The 21,244-nt window shown below is 38.9% G+C and overlaps 4 protein-coding genes and 1 long non-coding RNA gene across 8 annotated transcripts; 2 read left to right on the plus strand and 3 right to left on the minus strand.

Annotated features, from left to right (window-relative positions):
- The first annotated feature begins 2 nt into the window (after nt 1-2).
- Nucleotides 3-8,778, plus strand: Nha1 (Na[+]/H[+] hydrogen antiporter 1). Of its 2 annotated transcripts, none has more exons than XM_011300737.1 (6): nt 3-681; nt 1,467-1,850; nt 5,804-6,068; nt 6,317-6,517; nt 6,791-6,955; nt 8,048-8,778. In XM_011300737.1, the coding sequence occupies exons 1-6, from the start codon at nt 353-355 to the stop codon at nt 8,570-8,572; spliced, it is 1,869 nt and encodes a 622-aa protein (XP_011299039.1). In that variant the 5' UTR covers nt 3-352; the 3' UTR covers nt 8,573-8,778. The 2 variants fall into 2 exon arrangements, with proteins under 2 accessions (XP_011299039.1, XP_011299040.1); XM_011300738.1 differs by having other exon boundaries at nt 4-681; nt 1,476-1,850.
- Nucleotides 3,028-5,029, minus strand: LOC105264096 (uncharacterized). The gene is made up of 3 exons (XR_891961.1): nt 4,583-5,029; nt 4,077-4,378; nt 3,028-3,996 (listed from the first exon to the last, which is right to left on the minus strand). It is a non-coding gene; the product is annotated as an uncharacterized lncRNA (long non-coding RNA).
- Nucleotides 8,779-8,874: 96 nt separating the features above from the next.
- LOC105264102 (G-protein coupled receptor Mth) lies at nt 8,875-14,717 on the minus strand. 2 transcript variants are annotated; one of them, XM_011300745.1, is made up of 8 exons: nt 14,325-14,717; nt 13,514-14,155; nt 12,500-12,782; nt 11,751-11,988; nt 11,363-11,695; nt 9,992-10,170; nt 9,386-9,563; nt 8,875-9,327 (listed from the first exon to the last, which is right to left on the minus strand). In XM_011300745.1, the coding sequence occupies exons 1-8, from the start codon at nt 14,337-14,339 to the stop codon at nt 8,994-8,996; spliced, it is 2,202 nt and encodes a 733-aa protein (XP_011299047.1). In that variant the 5' UTR covers nt 14,340-14,717; the 3' UTR covers nt 8,875-8,993. The 2 variants fall into 2 exon arrangements, with proteins under 2 accessions (XP_011299047.1, XP_011299046.1); XM_011300744.1 differs by having other exon boundaries at nt 11,751-11,991.
- LOC105264101 (TBC1 domain family member 25) lies at nt 12,811-19,053 on the plus strand. The gene is made up of 6 exons (XM_011300742.1): nt 12,811-13,151; nt 15,087-15,784; nt 15,875-15,984; nt 16,044-16,139; nt 16,209-18,056; nt 18,135-19,053. Exons 2-6 carry the CDS (start codon nt 15,734-15,736, stop codon nt 18,556-18,558), a joined length of 2,529 nt encoding a protein of 842 aa, XP_011299044.1. The 5' UTR covers nt 12,811-13,151; nt 15,087-15,733; the 3' UTR covers nt 18,559-19,053.
- Nucleotides 19,049-20,816, minus strand: LOC105264100 (growth hormone-inducible transmembrane protein). Of its 2 annotated transcripts, none has more exons than XM_011300740.1 (5): nt 20,726-20,816; nt 20,327-20,544; nt 20,149-20,260; nt 19,351-19,989; nt 19,049-19,244 (listed from the first exon to the last, which is right to left on the minus strand). In XM_011300740.1, the coding sequence occupies exons 2-5, from the start codon at nt 20,520-20,522 to the stop codon at nt 19,160-19,162; spliced, it is 1,032 nt and encodes a 343-aa protein (XP_011299042.1). In that variant the 5' UTR covers nt 20,523-20,544; nt 20,726-20,816; the 3' UTR covers nt 19,049-19,159. The 2 variants fall into 2 exon arrangements, with proteins under 2 accessions (XP_011299042.1, XP_011299043.1); XM_011300741.1 differs by lacking the exon at nt 20,726-20,816 and adding an exon at nt 20,618-20,719.
- Between the last annotated feature and the right edge of the window lie 428 nt (nt 20,817-21,244).

The raw sequence follows: 21,244 nt of genomic DNA on the forward strand, positions 1-21,244 counted from the left end.
CGGGAAATCAGTCATTGACTCGTCGGACACGAGAGCGCAAGGAGATCGCCAGGAGCTGGTGATCACTCCAATAGTTGATACAATAGTTTTGTTGTAGCCGATTTATTTTGTGGATTGGTAAAATGGGCCAATGGAGACGTAGCGCATGATTGTCGGAACAGCCATTGGACAGAGTGATTATCGCAGACTGGGAAGAGGTGAAAAAAAAAAGAGAAGAGGGGCTTGTGACAATCAGGACTGACACTGTCTTTAATGTCTCGGAGTTTTGTCCTCACTGGTTGTGGGGTGTTCATCAGTGACTGTTCGTCACCAGTTGAATTTATTATCCTTGGAATTTTAGTGGTGAATTGATATGGAAGGTGATCAATCCTACAGCATCAGGGGACTCAGGCCCCATGAGGACATCAGGAGCAGGCGGGTCTCCATCAGCGATCAGGTTGTCGGTATTGATAATCCTGTCTTCGATCATCATCGGAGGATAAGTGCTACTTCACACGAATCAGAACCAACTAGAAAAAAATCTATTCTACATCATAGCAATGGAGAAAGTGTTGAGAATATACCTCAATTTAAATTTGATCTTGAAAATGGTAGGGTCAATGGTCAGAGCAGAAAAAAATCAGCTATGAGTTTGTCCAGCTCGATACGGGATAAAATAGAGTACTCCGACGAATTGAAAAGGTATGAGTTATTGCGGCATTGTTTTTTTTTCTTCTTCTTCTTTTTTGATGGTCACTTATTTTTATTCATTTCCCAAGTGCTCGCTTTTTTCTTTTGCTCGGATTTTTAATTATCTTGATGACGAATTGCTGCTGGGGCTAATGCCGAGGTCTCATTAGCTCCAGGAATGTCCCTCGTTCTTTTCTGTAATCCGGGAATTTTGAGATTATCAAATATATTTTTTTTATTGTTTACATTTCGAAATTCAGCTCGTGGAATTTTGCAATCGATATTTGAAAATTCTATTTAGTTTAAATTTATTGATCATTTCAAAACGAAATAAAACTCAATGACATTTTATGGAAATAATCAAAATTATTTGTTTAGAATTTTTTTTTTTGAGATTAATTCGCTTTGGTCAACTAATCAGTCGTGAAGTCGTCAACGAGGATAAATGCATTTATCTCTCGCCGAGTTTTTAGCGAATATTACGGAATCGAAGAAACATAACGATTTTTTCATAAATACCTTTTTTGTACCTCTCATTTTTTTCCACAAAAAATGTTTATCCAAGAAAATCGCTGCGTTCCTTCAATTCCAAGAAATCGGCTGAAAACTGGTTTAGAAAAAAATGCACTCATCCTAATTTTCCACTCAGTAGAGAAATGTCTCTTTAGCGAAGAATTTCTTATAAAATCCCGCGATTTTCTCTCAAAATAACTCTAGGGATAATTGCCAATTACCAAAATTGATGGGAGATCGATTTTTACTGGTACTTCCCACGTTTTATTTTGAATAAATTTGAGTGATTCTAGTTCATGGCTGTATTTATTCTGCGCTCGTTGTCACGGACCCGATGATACCCCGTCCTGGGAGCCACCAGGTTGGCGACGTGCCTGTCCACGTCCCTTCTGTCCAACCTACAGAAAATTTTCCAGAATTCTGTGTCTCTTTCTACTTGGCATAATGGCATGGGGCATAACGTACTCAATCGTCGGTGAGGATGCTGCACCAGGTGGTCCACTATTTAGTCTAGCTTGTTTAGCAATAGTTGCACATTTTGCTGGCTGGATTTTCTCACTCACCACTTTGCCAGCACTCATTGGTATGCTGCTCACTGGTATCATAATGCAGAATGTTGGACTCGTCTATATTGAGGGAAGATATGCTCACGTTGTCGCTAATCTGCGGTGAGTTAACTCAAATAAATTATTCAAAATCAAATTTATAAATTGTGTCTCTCGCATTCCGTTCTCCAAAATCCAAAAATTAATCAATTAATAACAAGAAATTCAAACGAATTCGGATGGCATGGAAAAAGGATATAAACGAAAAAAATTCATGGAATAAATAATTAATAAATGAATGATTCATTTTTATCTTGGGTCATGTCCTGGAAATTGTATTTTTTATTTAGAATTCATTATGATTTGAAGTTAAAGAATAGATTTAAATTATAGAAATAAACAAATAAATAGAGAAATTCCAGAGAAATGGAAATTTTATGGAATTCTATGGGTTTTCCTTTAAACTTCTTTCAATTAAATAATTTGAGTCTCTATTTATCACAATTTTTATTCATTAATTCTGTTAATGATCGTTAAAAAATTGAGTTGTCATTACTGTCAACGCCTAGAGCTCATTAAACTTCACATCCACAAAAAATTAAATTCTCTCGATTTTTGACCAGAAAATTCCATTGATGAATCATTCCCAGAAATTAATACAGTGGAAAGCATCGAAAAATGGAACAGATAGGAGTTTATGTAATTGATAAATAAAAATGCGTGGAATTGTGACGGAAAAAATTTTATAAGAAATATCATTGAGGCAGGCGTTGACACATTGTCCCAGTGAGGCCTCGTTTATGTTTTTTAAGGTCGATTGACACAACGCATAACAAAACGTCAAGCGCATAAGTCACGTATTTCTAAAGCTCAATTGACACGAACAGTCTATAATATTTATCTTATTTTCCTGACTGTGCCTGATTTACTCACCTGTTAGATCTCGTCGAGAGTTTCGCATAAATTACTCAAGTTTTATCATGAGTTACCTATTATTTTGCATGAAAAAGAAATCGACTCACACCGATTTACTCCCAACCATTCCCCGATCAAATTCAATTGAATAAAATCAATGAAATAAAAATTATTTACACAAATCTTCTGCTATTTTTCCATTTTATATATTTATTCCTTATTAATTAAATATTTTTGTCTCATTGATGAATTGTCACGGGAAAATTTTTAAGTTTAAATCCAATGGAATAATTTTAAGAGAAAAATAGATGAATAAATAAATTGGAAATGAAATAGATTTTTTTTTATTTCATAGATTTTCGATTTTTGTTTATTTCTGGATTTTTTTGGAATGAAAAATTCGGAAAAATTGAGAAGTTTAAGAAGACAAGTGCAAGATATATTTGGCTCCTCTCGAATTTAAATTCTTTCCCCAGAAATGAAATAGGAGTTGGCATAAGGCGTTTAACGTTCCTCACACCGTATGCCCCATGTAAATTTTTTGCCCAGAGAGAATGAATTTATAAATAAATTGTCGAAATTCAACACGAGTATTTTGCACTTTGAAGCGAGAAAAATTAGCGGCTGAACATCACGAGACCACGAGGTTCGAATGTCAAAGATAAATATTGAAAGTCAAACCCGTGATTTCAGTTAAATGATATCATTTTCCCATCCACTAAAACGATAAAATAATTCCCACAGATAACTGGAAGCAACATCTGTCCACTCCCGTCGAAAATTATTGCAAATTTAAATAAAATCTACAATAGAATGTTTTCCGGCTATATCCCCATAAAATTCTCCATTCCTAGATTTTCCAGAGAATAAATTCACCTCGGAACAAGTATTTACAGTTAAATTGTGGTATTTTCCGATTGAATGCAACAACGAATTAATTTCCAGAGGAAATTATAGGAAAATTAAAATAGTAGACATCGAGTTTTCCGTCTGGATACTTTTCGATGAAATGTCTAAAGATTTTCCAGAGAATAAATTCATGTGTGAACGTGTGAGTTCATTCATGCGGCGGATACCTGATAGAGAATAAGAATTTTCGATACTAGCTTCAACGTAAATTATTCTGGGTCAAGTAAACTTCCGATTTACCAGGAAAACCCAATCCTTACCAACACCTCACATGACAGATTATCGTATTGCTGTGAAGATAACTGGTATCAATTATTTACGTATTTTTATAGTACCAAGGATTATATTTCTCCATCGAGTGTGATAGATATAAACTGGTACAAATAGAATAGGAACTCGAACGTCACGAGCTTTTCGAGTACATCTTGAATTATCAGAGCCCATCCTAATAAAAAAAAACATGAGTAAATCCAAAGCGCGTGAGATCGGCGATTAATCAGCTGATGTACGTAAACATAGAATCACCTAAAAACTCTAGGTCAAATCCTCGTGACTAATTAACGTCAACATCTGGGATTGCCCCATGTAAACTGGACACTATTTACTCTCATTTCCCCCTTTACCTGTTTTATTTACTCCAGGAAATCCTTCCAGGCCGCACGGATTCTCGAAATTTCTAATTGAGACCTCTCGTTATCTTTCGTAAATTATTCTTCAACAAATTATTCTGCAACAAATGCTCAATCCTTTAAAGAAAAGCCATTTCCACACCTGAAGACATGAGGCATCCGCTCCGAGACGAAGTTTTATCAAATTGCCCAATATTTCTGCAGAAATTATTAATGAACAATCAATTACGCATTACAAATATTGTTCTTCGAAATAAAAAAAATTTCCCTCTTCTAAATTCAACCAGAGATTCCCTAACGAAATCCGTTGTAAAAATGCAGAATAGGTTTTCAATTGCAAAATTATATAATTGTAAAATTAAGGTATAGTCTGAATAATGAAGTAAAACTCGAGTTCATTACCAGGACAGACTACACCCAGATGTCCATAAAAATCTCCACATGCTCATGCCCAGTGAATCCGACGTTACACAAGTGATAATGAGCTAGAACATGACGCAACTAGTCAATGGCCATGTACACAAACAATATCTGTGACACTGGAAATTTTTTAGTAAAACCCATGGAAAATCTCCACATAGCTAAAGAGTTCACAGGTGAAGACCGGTAGACCTCCCCTTGAAGAACACCATCACATGATTGTATCGATATCAGGGTATTGATATCAGTCATCCGAATCTCCGATAAATCGAGTAAAACGATTACACCGAGACAATCCATCAACAGAAATTCCATTTAACCGCGGCTATAAATTTTTGACCGAGTCTCGTGACTCCTTTCTCATGTGACTTGAAAGAAAAAAAGTGAGACAGCCATTGAGTGTTAATTGGTCTGTGTGAACAAATAAAAAACACGTGAAATACATATGTATTTGACCGGGTGTAGAACCCGTGACTCGATTTAACAGAGTTTGACTCATGTGGTCGTTTTCCTTAGCGCGTCGGGGATCGATAATTGATTGTCATTTGAATAAATAAATTGACGAGTCACGAGGTACCTCGTGCCTTCCTTCACTCCTCCTTTTCCCATTACTCTTGTTGACATAATTCGTGTCATCAATTATGTCAGTTTGTTTTTTTATCACTTTTTTTGAATTTTCCGCTCCGAAGAGAATTCAAAGAGAATCTGTTCAGCTGGTCTTCACTTAAGTTTAATCCCTCTAATAACAGAATGCTTGAGTGTTTATTTAATATTTTAGGAATGCTCTGTCGCTACATCTTTGTGATATTTCCGTAATTCTGTTGACTTGGCGGCTATTTAGCCTCGGTAAAGGGAAATAAATTGGATGTGATTAGGAATGATTAGAATAATTAGAAATAATTTGCTCTCATTTTTTATATTTCATCGTCTTCCGCGTTGTCATTTTATTCCGAGCTCAGAATGAACTTAACAATAAATCCATTTTCGGATTAATCATCTATTGCTTTTCCGTATGAAAATTGCAATAAAAATAATTTGTGTTGAATAAAAAAGACAAGAAAAGTTGAACTGAAAAATGTCAGGTTAAAAACAATTGTTCAATTTTATTAATAAGAATTTTCCTGGCTTTTAGAAGTGTAATTAGAATTATAATTAATTATAAATGTCATAAACGAGTACTTAATGTTGATGAATCAATTACAGGAAGATTGCGCTGGTGATTATCCTGACACGTGCTGGTCTGGATCTGGATCCAAATGCTGTCAGGAGACAGAAGATCACGATGCCGAAGATCGGACTGGTCCCCTGGCTCGTGGAGGCAGTTGTCGTGACAGTGATGAGCAAATATCTCCTGGATTTACCCTGGCTCTGGAGTTTACTCATCGGTAGTGTTGTTGCTGCTGTATCACCAGCTGTCATCGTGCCCTGTCTCTTCAGACTCAGGAGCAAAGGCTATGGAGTCGCCAAGGTACCGATATTACTCAACAATCATTAAAATTCATTGCCATTTCCATTTTATTTGAAATTATTTACTCGGGACACACATCCACACGCTTCAGACTCCAAAATTCTCCAGGATCATTCATTTTTTATTTATGCAAGTCCAGATTTTTCTCTGAATCTGTCAGTCATAACAGATTGGATTTAGTGGCGAATGGCTCGAAATTACTCCTAGAAATTAAAGTTGATATGGAATTTTATGTTTTTGTATTGCAGGGAATTCCCACATTGATTATTGGAATATCTGGAATCGACGATGCTGTTTCCGTCGCTGGATTCGGTATTTTAAAGAGTATTCTGTTCTCCGATGATACTCTGTGGTATCAAATCCTCCAGGGACCCCTAGCTATCGTTGGAGGTCTCGGATTCGGAGCCCTTTGGGGATGCCTTGCTAAATATGTTCCAGAAAAGGGAGACGTAAGTTCCTCGCCGCGCCACGAAAATCGGTTCAATTCCTATCACCCAAACAATTGAAATATCTCCAGATTCACAGAAGATGGAAAAATTTTCATAAGAACCTTTTTTGTAACTCTCAATTAGTTCTATAAAAAAGGTAATTATAAAAATTTCGATATCCGTCCTAGATTCCGAGATATGGTCAATCTAAAATGGGTGGTAGTGAAAATCGAGGTGAATTCGTTTACAATTTGTGGAATTTTTTCATTCTTTCAAGTGGAAATTGTCTTTCAGCCTTTTATGGTGCCTCTTAGAGTACTGATGCTTCTGCTTGGGGGTTTACTTGCTGTATTTGGTAGTGAGGCCATTGAACTCGGTGGAGCTGGACCACTGGCTGTAGTTGCTGCTGCCTTCGTCAGCTGTTACTTCTGGCAGCAGGAGGGATGGGAAATTGATGATGTAAGTACACACATGCAGATTCGTTAAAAAAATCCATACCTTCATTTGACGTCCAATCAGAAGAATATTTTTAATTGAATTTCACACTGCTTGTAATTACGACGGACTCAGTTATCGTTAATGCGGAAACTTCTATTTCACTTCTCTGCCCTTTCCCTTAATTAATTGGCAACCGTTGATATTTGCCTCTGGAATAATAGCACGTACATGGATTCGTTGTAATTACGATGATTCTCGGAATAATCGAGGAGTGATAAATCAAATTGAGAAGTCACATTCGAACAGAATGAGAAAGTTTGAAGTGCAAACAAACTCTGAAATCGCTCTGCCGATTTTAGAATTCGAGGAAATTCTTCATATCTCTGTGTTCCTCCCCTACGAATGATTCCAATGAAAAATAAGAATTTTATAAATCAATTTTTATATTTATTTCTCTTATATTCATTACAAAATCGATTTCAAAATCAAATTTCTTTCAAAATAAAAGACGATTTCAAATAAATTTTTGGTTTTGAATGAAAATTCTCTTGAGTTTAATGAAGAAATCAGAAGAACATCTGATTTTAACACTCGATATTTTCATTTTGAATATAAATAAATGAAGGTCTTGACAATCGACTTTTTTGAACAACCGATTTTCAGGGGATTCCAAAAATTTCAGAAACTCTTGACCCTGTCCTACTTCCTTTATCATATCTCGTCATCTAAACTATCTGCACTGCTCTTGAATCGTGATTCCCGTCAGTTTAGCTGAGAGCGGAACTTGTCGATTTTCACGGCGACTTGTTCCGAAGGACATACGAATAATGATGATTGGCCAGGCTGTAGATGGGATATATTAGTTTATACCAGTTAGAATGTATTTACCATATGGCTGAGATTATCGTACAGTAACCGGTGTAAAAATAATCGTAAAATTGGCATTATAGACGACTGAATGAGTAAAATCGGTTAAACTTCTGAGAAATAATTATTTTTTAAAATTCAGCATCACACCACAAATATTATTTAAATCCCTACTCCGTCCTTTCATTGATCATAAATAATGCATTAATTAATTCCATAATAATCAATCGATCGATTAATTTTCAGAATCCAGTGACGATATCATTCGAGATCTTCTGGATGATCTTCGAGCCGATTCTATTCAGCGTTACCGGTACCCAAATAAAAATAAACGAATTAGACAGTGGGACAGTTTATCTGTGCATCAGTTGTTTAATAGCTGGAATTGTCCTGAGAATTTTAATGACAGTTCTGGTTGGGGTTGGTTCACGATTAAATCTCAAGGAGAAGATATTCATAGCCCTTGCCTGCATGGCTAAGGCAACAGTCCAGGCTGCCCTTGGTCCAGTCACCCTCGACGAGATAAACAGAAGTGATCCAGATGCTGTGAGATATGCCGAGACAACTCTAACACTTTGTGTTCTGTCGATTATCCTAACTGCTCCAACTGGCGCTGTTATTATTTCACTCAGTGGTCCACGATTACTCACCAAAACTACCGAGCTCGTTGTGCCACAGGAAGGATGGAGATCCCGGAAGCACTCTATCAGGGACATTTCTATCATCAACGAGGATCCAGACCTCGAGGAGAGCGCTGATAGTAAATCCTGATTCGTCTGATCCTTATCTCTCTTGTATTCCACCAATTCCATCATTTATTTCTCATCTATGAGGCGTCAATCTGTACATATTAACATTTACTTCTATGTAGATACGTGTATTAATTATCAATTTGTCTCAATATATTATACTTATGTTATGGCTTCATCTTCAATCGAGGGGATGACAGCTCTAGTGATAATACAATTAGTGTTTTTATCCATTCATCAGTTTTATGTTTGTTCGTTCCGAATGCATTCCAAATACATTGCAAACTCATGATGAGTCATTTGGGGGATAATGAGAAGTGATTGTGTGGTGATATTCTCACTGTTTATTGGTCAGTACATGAAGTACAAAGAGTTATGTACAAATAATGTAAAAAATCTTTGGAGGAAGTTCAGGTGGACTGGTAGAATTATATATCAAATTATTATGGTACATTGTTAATGGCAAATGTAGACATGAGAGTACTGCAACTGGTGCTCTTCTGCACCCTGAAGGGCTCCTGCAAAGTGGTATTCAATCTCCCAGGAGTACTACCACTTCCCTCTTTCAATCTGTGTCTCAATGCGTGATAAACCTTGCTCTTGAGAACAAAAAGAATGAAAATGAGAAGTCCCTGGAGACAATTGAATGCATCAGACACGTAAAAAAATTCAGCTCGCCAATTAAAATCCGTTGCATAACGATTGAGAAACGTTGATATTATCTCCATTATCCAGGATATTCCCATTACGATGAAGAGTTTGATGTTGACGATTAATCTTGAAATATAAATTACCAATTAATGTGGAAAATTATGATATCGATGGAGGGACTCACTTGGATCTGTCTGAATGGAAACGCCGACTCCTGGGGTCTGTCACTGGTCTCATGACCCTCGTTATCTCAGCTCTGACGCGGCTGCAGTGGAGTGATGTCAGAATGAAAAATGCTACATTGGCCACTAGTTGAATTGAAATGGGAGTTATGAAAAAAATAACCACCCCGCTGCTATCCGCTGGAAATATGTTGAAGAAATTTTATGATAATTTGTTACCATGATAAATGCATTGGAGATAATTTAGGGAAAATAATCCCATTATTTATATTTCCCATATGAGGTGCTCTGTGGAATTTATTCGCCCGCCCCAGAACGAATCTCAATTCCTCTTTTCGCTCACCAACATTTCTCTCACGAAAAGGTAAAATGATTTAAGGTGATATCATACTATTTCGTATCGTCGCCCAATACCGCAGATCCTCGAAAATTTTTCTACATCCAAAAACTAATGGAATTGAATTTTTCTATTTTCATTTTGATAAAATTTTCCGAATAATATTTAATTACCCCATTCTAATGCATATTGTAATAGTAAAAATAGGATAATCCACTTGTTTAAACATTTCACGCTATCAGTTAGAAAATAAATCAGTAAACGATCTTACGATTGAACCAGCAGGTATCGATGCCGATATTTGGTCGAAGATTTGTAGGTAGAGTACTGGTGTAATCAGCAGTAACAGCAACGCAGGTCAAAATGAATGCAAGTCCCCAGGCATACAGAGAATATAGAAAAAATCGTTTTCTTTGTGCTCCTCTCCTCCCCCCAGCGCCGCCCAATCCCCTAAAAAAGAGATGACGAGAATGAATAATCGGCACATGCCATCCAGCATTCCTCAAATACCAGAGACTGTTTCTAACACTCTGTATACATTAGTTGAATTCTATTTCGGAGATTGGCGCGTGTTGGGTATACAAACAGCCCCCAGTTCTTCAACGTAACACATTGTTACTTGTTTTCACCTTTTCTTGGAGAGGAAAATGCGCGAGAAAGGGCACGGGGGGTGACTCGGTGAAATCTAAAGATAGACGAGTGTTAAAAGAATGGGGTAAAAAAAAAAAACAACAATGGGGTGATAATAAAAAAGGTGCGAGGTACAGTGCAACTTTAAAACAATGCACATTATACGGTATATTGTTGGCTTTTTGTCGACAAGTCGGTTTGGTACTTGCATCCACCTTATCACTTGGGGGATGGGAAGGGCTGACCGAAGTGGTTTGAGGTGAGTTGGTTGCGTGGACATATACAACTCCCCTGGGGGGGCCATATCTTGTCTCAAGTCCTGAGCCTCTTCACAGCTGCCACAAAAGCTAAGTTTCCTCTTGCAACCAACAACGACCCAAATCCCACCGAAATATAGTATTACGTTTGAGGGATGTCAAAGGGAGCGAATACCGTTGGATTTTCCTCGGTGAAATGAGAAGGATATTAAAGAGTCGGTTGAACAGTTGTTTGAGTTCAGTCTTCAGTCTTCAGTCTTTGGGTGGTGGAAAAAAAAATTGAAAAAAAAAATAGCACTCGTTTGTGCATCTTTTTTACTTACTCACACCTCAATTCTTTTAATTGGATTTTTTTTAGTGATTTTTTACGATTTAGACGGACTCATACAGATTTTTCTGCATGAACTTTCTGAGATTTATTCCTTTAAAAGACTATAATAATAAAAAGAATTTTTGTCAAGGACTCATTATTATTATTCATTCTCTTAAAATAGAGTTTTATTAGAAGAAATCGAAAGAATTCTTTGATATCGATAATTATTAATCGAAATAATTCACGGTCATAATCAATATAATCACGGCTGATTATCAGAATTAATTAATACTTAGTTAATATCCCCAGGAGTCGACTCCCTCGGGAGAAATGAAATCCCCTGAAAATACGTACATCTCCAAATAAATGAATCCTTGTAAAAAAAATATATATCTGTCAGGGAAATATTCAAGATATTAGCCGTGACGAATGGATCAATTACCCAAATGTCCACCAGATGTCAAAGCACATGACATTGAGCCAGGAGAATGCAGCGAGAAAGCTGAATAGCATCGCATATCCAAGAAATTTGCAACCACCGTCAGATGAAATTTCATTGTCCTCATCATCCTCAGGTGATGTATCGGCCACTCGATCTGGTGGTTTAGTTAGTGCGATCGCAGCTAGACAGGCATACGCCGCGAATAAACTCGCAACATGACACATCAATGTTTTACCATGGAGATTCTGTAGAAGCGGTAGGAAAACATAAACGAGAAATGTTATCAGTAGAAACATGCAGCTCGTTAATTCCAGGGCTGCATTGATACCGAATCTGAAAAAAAAAGGAAATGATGATTGTATCATTCGATGATTCTCGTAATTAATACCTCCATTTGTTGGGCTCGGGAGGCTCTGGATTGGAGAAGCATACGGCGGTGTGGAAACCATCGTCATAGCTCGTTACGTTGCGAAATATCTCCATGCAGTACTCGTGATGTCTGAATCTTTCATGCTCCGGGTGGTGAATGTGAATGTGACCACGAGAATCGATAACTGGCTGCTCGTCGGGCATCAGTGAGTACTTTCCATATTCACATGAGTGCTCACCGATTAATAATCCATATTCTTCTAGATTCGATTCGATCGATTAATTAATTATCAGCCGATTCGACTGAGGGAAAACGAATCAATTGATGAAATTTCTTAATTAATCAATGGAAATCTCGTGTATCAACAATTGTTTGAGTTATTAAGGAATTCTGGCGTGGGTTTGATGGAATGATTCGAAATCCTCGATTCGAATTTCGGATGATTTCCGATTCGATCTCGAATTTCCCTTCAAATATAAATTTACCAGATTGTTAAACACTCGATTTGCATTGATCGGGAGGTCCTCCATTCATTCATGCGCGATGGGAGAACACCTTTCAATAATTCAGTGAAATGATACATGAATATGTGAATAAATTTTCAATGTACTTCATTTCGAAACTCGTAAATACTGACAAGCAATATTTTTAGATGTTAATTAAATATTTTTGGATTCAAATGGGTTTTCAATGACTAATGAATTTATTGATTTGATTAATGATTCGTTTTCTCTGAAGACATTTGAAAAATAAATGAGGAAACAAACTCGCTGTGTCCAAGGGTTTCCACTTGGAGTGATTGGACGTAGCCCTGGAGAATTGTTCCAGTTGCCGATGAAATTCACCCGGTGGTACAGTACCTTGTGGAATCGTTTGACAAACCCTTCCGATTCTCGCCTGGCCCTCGGGACAACACTTTCTCACACAAGCATTCCTCCGACAATATTCCACACCAGTGCATAATCTCAGGATAAGCCACGACGAAGTGCCTCTGTCGAGGCATGAATTCTCCTCGGTCAGGAGTACACTTGTGCCAGACGAAATTGAAACCTGAAATGTAAACAATGAGGAAAAAATACAGCTGCAGTTAGAAGTGGTCTTTAAAAAGAATTACATGAGCTTGGGGGATGGGCTAATTACGGGATGAGGAGAAAACGATAAACAGAGGTGTAACTAAATAAACATTGGTGAACATTATCCGGTTTCTGAGGATGGGAGGGACTTGTTTCAGTTATTCGAATTGTCTGAAAAATACTTTAACCGCATTCAACTGACTTTCTTTATGAAAGTTTGTGTTTTTTTTATAAATAAATATTCAGTGGACTCAGTGAATTAATTAGAGAGTGGATTAGTAATTAATGAGTGGATTAGTGCCTTTCAGGATTCCGTCCCGATGAAATTTTGATGGAGAATTTTCTGGTGAGAGATTTAAAGATTTGTGACTCATTTTTCTATCGAAAATCTTCGATTCCCTGAAAAAAATTGGGAATTTCATTGTAATTATTTCATTAAAAAATCAAGAAATTCAGGGAAATCAGTGAAAGATGAAATTCTCTGATATTTTCTGGAAATTCTTCTAGAGTTTCAAGAATTTTCCGAATTATCACGAAAGAAAAGAAATTATAAAATCGTAAAACCAATGATCTCTTCCCAAAACTGAGAAACGATTCTCATGTCTCCAGAAATAAAGAACCCCAAAAAAAACCGCGAAGTCATAAAATCGGTAAAAGCTTTGAGCACTCAAATAAAAAATTCCAGTATTGCTCTCATTCTATATTTACCCGAATAGTGCCATTTCCAAGAATTTGTAGATCCGTCCTGCTATCGATGACATAATCCACTATCGCATGTTTGCACTGAGGTGGACCTCGAGAGAAACTCGAAAATTCAACAAGCGAGTGGTTCCCGATAATATCAAAAATATAATCAGCAATATCGAAACGATCAATTGATTTATCCCAGATACAATCATGAATGATTGAGTCATAGATCAAACCCCTGGGACAGCAGACCCTAAATCGATTGAGTTTCGGTATCCGGAGGCTGGCAAAATGATGTTCTTTGCAGTGAACAATCACCGGAATCACCCCGAGTTTGTCCTCCCCGTCGAAGAGATCGAGACACCCAGAGGACGCGTTTATCCTGTCGATACCCTTATCAACAACATCACTGAACTTGACGATAGTCACTTCCCCGGCATCCGGACACTCGTCGAAATGAACCCAGTTGTCCCCCATTGTCTCATTCTTCAAAAGTTCAGATGAAATGTTCTGGGGTACGCAACTAAAATTTTTACCCGCTGAAATAATCTCACCCTTTGCACAGCACTTGCCGATAGTCTTGACAGGCCAATCCAGACAATCACCGAAATTCCAGATTAGTATAAACGAGAGAACACCAGCCAACATCTTGAACATCATGAACTAAAAATGAATTAAAAAGTATTTACATATTTGTTTAGGGAGGATGGAATTGAAGTGGTGAAAGTTTTAATCGCGACTAGCTCCGAGCGACTACTTTAATGAACTACAGATGACAATCTAATGAACTGAGGTTTAGCTCCACTGCCAAAACCCGTGACCCTGAACGCACCTCCACATACGTCATCGTCGTCGAACGCACACATGAGCTCGGTGTCTTCTCAATGTCTTCATCAGTGATTCCTCTCTCCTTGTTACCCTTTATTGTCTCATTAGTTTTTACCACTTATCAGGGTCTCATGGCATCCGTCAATGAATCATCACTCGGTGGAATCATCACAGTTCGATAAACATGGGAAATTCCAGACTCAGCTATTAGATTATTTGCCAGAGATCCAATTTTTTGTTTGCCTCTCAATCTCTTCATTTGCGCGTCAATGATTATGTTGACTTGATGATTTTCTTCGGTTACAAGATTGGAATGTTTGGAGATAGTGTTTGGGTTACTAATTTAGGGGTGATTTATACCGAAAGAGTAAAGAGGTTTGACCTCCGATAGCCCGGGGGTAACGTAAACATTTATCGATTTTATGAAATATTTTTGAAGCTGAAAATAGTTCTTTTAAAAAATCCTGTAAAAATGTTCTGATGATTTGAAATATTCGAATATTTTTATTCTTTGAATTAATTGAAATTCACTCAAGTGAAATTGAAACAAGGAAATTCTGCTAGGAATTCAGGAATTCTTTGCGTTTATTTTCAAGAAATTCTTTCGGAATATTTATTATATTTATTTCTTTCAAGCGACTGTAAAAAAAAACAAGCGCTAATTAATGATGAGAAATTCATAAACTGTCGATTTAACTCAAGTCGGTGGCTTACCTCCTGATTCCTGGAAGACTTTGACTTTAAACAGTGACTTTATCAACCGCAGATAAGTTTTTTGGATGCAATGGCTATAGACAAAGCCCATGGGTGCATTTACCATGAATTTAAAACCGTGCAAGACTGAAATCGTGTTGATCCACTCCAGTAAACCCATCAGATACTCTACGTGGGTGTAACAGTGGTGTCAAACAAAATTAACAATAGACAATCACCAATGATCCTCCAACCCCCAATTCTACGGGTTTGCAATGGTGATGACTGTCTCAAAGGAAATTCTGTGAGTGAGAGAGTATGAAAATCAATAGTGCCAGCTGTGATATAGATTTCATGTAGACACTCACCAAAAATTGCTCATGAGACCAGCAGCTAATGCACCCCCAACGTGGCAGCTTTATTTATGTTTACTCCAGACTTTTTGAGTCATTATTTCTGGGAAAATAATCCCTTGTCTGGTGGTTAACCTCATCACCAGACATTCTCCAGAAAATCCCGCCTTACAACTCGTTAATATCTCCACACAATTGATGATTTCTCTCCTCTTGAGTACATGAAACTGTTGGATCATCGCTGAAGTAACAGGGAGAACACAATGAAAAGAATTCCAGAGCCCTGGCACTGGGCACCTGGACACATCTCCAGGAATAAATAGTATAGATCAACTTCATCAGCTATTCAGTCAAGAATTCCAGAAAAATGACTGAGATGTTTGGCTCCCCCCGGGAGGCAGTGCGGGTCAAAGTGAAGGTATTTTTTACATTTAGAGGATTTTGTTGAGGCGCACTAATGCATTAGCTTTCTCAATTCACATTTTATCTTGGGGTATTGATTTTCCAGAAATGCGAGACCAGGCATCAGCCAGAGTACAGGAAGTTCAGTGTTGATCCACAGATAACTTCCATTGAAGTTCTCCAGAGCATTCTTATCAAAGCATTTGATATTAAAGGGTAAACAGGATTTTTTGTTATTCTTAATAACAAATTTTTATTGAATTCCATGATTTCAGGGAGTTTACTGTATCATACAGAGCTATTGACGACTATGGATCAGAGACTTATCTTTTTTTGTTATCCGACTGGGACCTGGATGCTGCCTTCATAAGGTAGGCCATCAATTTTTTAATCCCCAAGTATTTCCCCTAAAAAATCGATTTAAAACGAATCTTTTCCAGTGCATCAGAGCCCTACCTGTACCTCCAGGTGAATCTGAAACCCTTCGGCGAATCTGGGGATTGCGACTGCGACTGGGAAGAGCAGCAATCCACCCAGGAGTTGCCAGTGCGTCAGCAAGAGACTGGATTCCCCTACAAGACACCAAAGCTCCCAGGATTGATAATGAATAAAATGGAGAGAACCCTGAGCCTCGTGCAAAGAGCTCTAGGAAATCTGAGTGACGAGACCCAGCAGAGTGTCCAGTCATCCACGCCAGGGCAGCCACCACCTCGTCCCCCACTGACAGACGCCGAATTTCGGAGATTCCTGGATCCAATTGGCCAGGTGATCCATTCAAAAGACCTCAGGGCTGTCATCTATTTCGGTGGGATCGAGCCAAGCCTGAGAAAAGTTGTCTGGAAGCACATCCTCAATGTCTACCCCGAGGGCATGTCAGGGCGCGAGAGGATGGACTACATGAAGCGAAAGGCCCAGGAGTATCAGTCCCTCAGGGAAAAATGGAGGGCTCTCGTCCAGAGGAATCAGAATATTGGGGACTTGAGTTATGTAACGAGCATGGTGAGAAAAGACGTACTGAGAACAGACAGACACCACAAGTTCTACGGTGGCTCTGACGACAATCAGAACACAGCAAGCCTCTTCAATATTCTCACAACATACGCGTTGAATCATCCGAGTGTCTCCTACTGCCAGGGGATGAGCGACTTGGCATCACCATTGCTCATCACCATGAGGGACGAGGCCCAGGCTTATATCTGCCTCTGTGCCCTCATGAGACGACTCAAGGACAATTTTATGCTGGATGGCATCGCCATGACCACCAAATTTACACACCTCGCGGAGGGTCTCCAGCATTACGATCCCAACTTCTATGCTTATCTGAAGAGCCATCAGGCTGACGACCTGTTGTTCTGTTATCGATGGCTTCTCCTTGAGATGAAGAGGGAATTTGCTCTTGAGGATGCTCTCAGGATGCTGGAGGTTCTCTGGGCAGCTCTTCCAGCAGCTCCTCCCAAGGGTGAACTCATTCTTGCTGAGGTGCCCTTTCCTCCACCCTCACCACCGGTTTCTCCCCACATCAAGCATCTCAGGGAGAATGCCTACACCAAGGTCTGTGCTATCAGGAGGCAGAGCTCCTCGGCTTCTATCGCCCAAGGCAGTGGTCACAGCTCTCTGAATAATTGTGGAAAAGAGAACAACACTCTGGTGAGGAATCAGAAGAATTCAGGGGAGGGAGAGATGGACGAGAAGAGTGAGAGGAATGATAAGTCTGAAAAGACTGAGAGAACTGAAAGGACTAATGGGGAAGAGGCTGGTGAAAAACACGAGAAAAAATGCGCTAGGGTGGTGAAGAATTTAAATGAATTTCTGAATTTTACGAGCTTGAATAGGAGCAAGGTGACACCTGCTGGGGACGAGAGGGAATTGAGGAGGGCAGCTAGTGAGAGTGGAGTAGTCAGGGTTATCAGGGACGATAATGGCTCACCTGATGATGCCACTGATCAAGATTTTTTTCCTATGACAACGTCGATGACGAGAGAACGCAGGCTGGAGCTGGAGTCGTTGGATAGACAGGTGTTTGGACCATCTTCTTCGGGGAGTCAGGGGGTACTGAAGAGAGAGGGAAGTCTTGATGTTGTCGAGGGAGAGGCAGAGGTCGGGGGGAGTCCTGCAGCTGATGTTTTTATTTGGGAGAATCCTCTGCACTCGTTGGGAGATAAGAAGATACCCACGAGTACTACTACTCCGGATGAGGCTGCTGATTTGGAATTTGATGGAGAGATCTTAGAGGATCAGAATGGAGTCAAGTCGGTAACGCCTATTAGATTACTGAAACGTACTGCCAGGTTTGTTAATCATCAAATCATGATCACCAGTTGGTTTCATAATTCATTATTAATGATTGATTGATCAATTAATTTCAGATCTATCTCAGCTTCCGATAGCGAGGGGGACAGTTGGCGTCAGAGTACAACTGAATTCTCAGCTGTCAATCCCTCAGGACAAGTCATACAAGAGCAGTGTGAAGAGGCAACTGAATTAACAGCATTAATACCAGCTGGCACAAATGACGAACACTTCGTTCCTGGGGATGCCTCTGTTCTTCCTCCACCCTCTGAATTCGGTGGGGGAAATCCATTCCTCATGTTTCTGTGTATTACACTTTTACTTCAACATCGTGATTTTATAATGAGAAATCAGATGGACTACAACGAAATGGCAATGCACTTCGATAAAATGGTGCGACGTCACAACGTCGTTCGAGTGCTCAATCAAGCGAGGCAGCTATTTGCTGGATATCTGAGGAGGTACTCAGCCCCTGGACGACCGGATTATGTCAGTGTCTAGGTGCTGTTTACCACCAGTACTCCATAATCCAGTGCACTGGATGGATTTAATGATTTTTTTCGCAAAATTGTAAACTGGAATAAGTGAATTTTTTCCAGAATAGTTTTTTGCAGATATTTTTGAACTGGACGGAGTTAGAGATATTTTCATGAATACATTTTTTGTAGCTCTCATATTTTTCTATAAAAAATGTATCTACGAAAATATCGGTATATCTCTTTAATTTTGAATTATTAGCTAAAAACTCATTTCGAAACAAATACACTTTTTTCAGTTGATCATTTTGCTATTGAAATAAGGAGTGACTATTAAGTTAAGACTTCAGGACAAAATTTCCTATTTTCTCCCATTCATCTGGTTATAAGTTTTTTTTTAGGAAAATAAGATGAACGAAAAACGCTAGAGTCGTTCAATGAACTTGTAAAATATTTGCAGCTGATGGTTGTCGTAAAATTGGATTGAATAAGCGACAATAAAGTGCATTTAATAATTTAATTTCAATGGTTTTATTGATTCTTAGTACTCTACGATTCCATAAATTTTAATGGGCTATTTCAAAAGGGAACTTATCACATGTGGAGTCTTGGAGAAGATGAGGGATTTACTTTCGCCTGCTGCCACCGCCTGCCAAGATCGATAAGATCCTAACGAAGATATTGACGGTGTCCATGTAGATGTGCATGGCACTAGAAGAAAATTAATTGAAATAAAAGAAGCATTAATTAATGTTGAATGCTATCATTATGATAAAATCAATGAAAAATATCATCACAAATAATTGAATAAACTTACTTATTGACTGGATCATAACTTCTGACAGCATTTCCAGCATAATCATATTGCCTATCATAAGCAGGATGTGTCTCAGCTTGTCTGATGAGTTTCTGTGTATCATAAAGAAGATACATTGAGAACAAAACGAGTCCTCCATACAGAGATATGGCATACAATCCAGATCCCAGGGCCGTTGTTGGTGGTAAGAACATGCTGCCAAGGGAGCTGACGAAGACAACACCAAATCCAATCCCCAGAGGGGCAGCCATGCTGAGGAATTTGTCACTGGGAGCACAAACAGCAACTGCTGACAGTCCTCCAACGACTCCAGCAGTGTAAATAGCTGCTCTGACGACGAGAGCACCTCCAAGGAGTGACATTGGGGCTAGAACAGCACCAATGACACCACAGTGCAACAACCAGGCCATCTGCTTCGGTCCAAAGCCCTCCTGGTAGGGAATACTCGTTGTCAGAATGCTGGTACCGATCATTGCAGCCAAACTCACTCCCATGGCTACCCATCCCCCTTGGGTAACCATTCGCATTATCGTCGGGGATCTCAAACAAGCTGCTGCTGCTGCTCCACTTGCCAGTACTGATCCTCCGAAATACATGTATGTTGTGTGGATACGATCTTTCACGTACTGGGGCCATAATCTGAAGGTGAACCAAAAAATTGTGTTATTTCTTCTTGAATAGGGGATTGCATCAGTTTTCGCATAGATTGCATTGAATCAAAGGTCAACTATCGATAAATAAGAGGAATTTTCATCAAATAAATTAATTTCCATGGGATTAAGTATTCTGAATGCTTACGCTGCGTGGTCTATGGCTCCTGTCGTGGGTGATAATCCAGCTCCATAGTAGCACAGGGCTCCGAGACCTAGCACTGCACTACCAGCTACGAAGCCTCTTCCAATGTTAAATGCTGCAATGAATAAATTTAAAAAATGTAGAAGATATGCTGATTATCCTTGGGGTCTGTACTTCCTACCTTTTTCAGCAGTTGGTTTGACAGCATCTTCTACCAGAGAACCCCTATTTCGTGCTGCCCTCGAAAATGTGCTACGTCCCTCATTCCCGAAGAGTCTTGCAACTTGGACTCGACTTCCATGTGCAACCACTGGTGTCTTCAACAGGGAACTCACCTGGGGGGCAATTGTTGCTTTACAAACTCTTGCGAGCAACATTGTAAATTACTCAAACGTCACTCTAGAAAAAAACACAACGCAATATGAGGTTATCGGAATTTCTGGGCTAAACGAAGAGTTTTAGGTTGGCGTACAGTGATTTTTTACTATTCTCCAGGTGTGAAGGCAGGGAGGCAGTTATTAGGATGATGATGACATTTTTTAGGATCGTTAGGAGGAATCTAGGATTAATTTACACTCACATGATGCAATTCCCCTGGTTTCTGATGTTTTCGTCGTTCTCGATTGTTCACGATTGTTCGTCAGTGAGTTACTGAGGCTCAGTTCTGGGGGTTGGGGTGATCCCAGCGGCATCGTAGTACTGCACCCGAAGAGAGGGAGGGCGCCACACGCAATGCGGGGGTGTCTATCAAGTCGACGGGGTGAATTTTATTTTCTGCAGCAGGAATGCTTTTTGTTTTTTATTTATTGTTATTGTATTTATATTGTATGTATTTTCTATTTATAACAGAAATTTAGTCGACTGTAGAACGAGCGGAAGAGGGAAACCACCCCTTGTGGAATTTCAAATGAAAAAAATTATTCAATGTATTGAATATATACTACTAATGAAATTATAATTTCAAAATTGGCGCGTTGTCGAGTTGGCAGCGTGCTCGCCTGCCACGCGGGCGGCTAGGGTTCGATCCTAGCGGCATTCATTTTTTTTTTCAAAATAATTCCAATTTGTTCTTTTTTTAATGGCTAATCAATCAAAAGAT

This window comes from Fopius arisanus, unplaced genomic scaffold (genome assembly GCF_000806365.1).
Source record: "Fopius arisanus strain USDA-PBARC FA_bdor unplaced genomic scaffold, ASM80636v1 scaffold00019, whole genome shotgun sequence".
Lineage (NCBI taxonomy): Eukaryota > Metazoa > Arthropoda > Insecta > Hymenoptera > Braconidae > Fopius > Fopius arisanus.

Coding starts and splice junctions, on each gene's coding strand:
- LOC105264100 (XM_011300740.1), bottom strand. CDS start 20,522: ATGTTGCTCGCAAGAGTTTGTAAAGCAACAATTGCCCCCCAGGTGAGT. Junction 20,261..20,326: donor CAAACCAACTGCTGAAAAAG/GTAGGAAGTACA, acceptor TATTCATTGCAG/CATTTAACATTGGAAGAGGC. Junction 19,990..20,148: donor GGAGCCATAGACCACGCAGC/GTAAGCATTCAG, acceptor GTTCACCTTCAG/ATTATGGCCCCAGTACGTGA.
- Nha1 (XM_011300737.1), top strand. CDS start 353: ATGGAAGGTGATCAATCCTACAGCATCAGGGGACTCAGGCCCCATGAG. Junction 6,518..6,790: donor ATGTTCCAGAAAAGGGAGAC/GTAAGTTCCTCG, acceptor ATTGTCTTTCAG/CCTTTTATGGTGCCTCTTAG. Junction 6,956..8,047: donor AGGGATGGGAAATTGATGAT/GTAAGTACACAC, acceptor ATTAATTTTCAG/AATCCAGTGACGATATCATT.
- LOC105264101 (XM_011300742.1), top strand. CDS start 15,734: ATGACTGAGATGTTTGGCTCCCCCCGGGAGGCAGTGCGGGTCAAAGTG. Junction 15,785..15,874: donor CAGTGCGGGTCAAAGTGAAG/GTATTTTTTACA, acceptor TTGATTTTCCAG/AAATGCGAGACCAGGCATCA. Junction 16,140..16,208: donor CTGGATGCTGCCTTCATAAG/GTAGGCCATCAA, acceptor AATCTTTTCCAG/TGCATCAGAGCCCTACCTGT.
- LOC105264102 (XM_011300744.1), bottom strand. Junction 10,171..11,362: donor GACATCTGGTGGACATTTGG/GTAATTGATCCA, acceptor TCTCTTTTTTAG/GGGATTGGGCGGCGCTGGGG. Junction 9,328..9,385: donor TTCCATTCAGACAGATCCAA/GTGAGTCCCTCC, acceptor TTATATTTCAAG/ATTAATCGTCAACATCAAAC.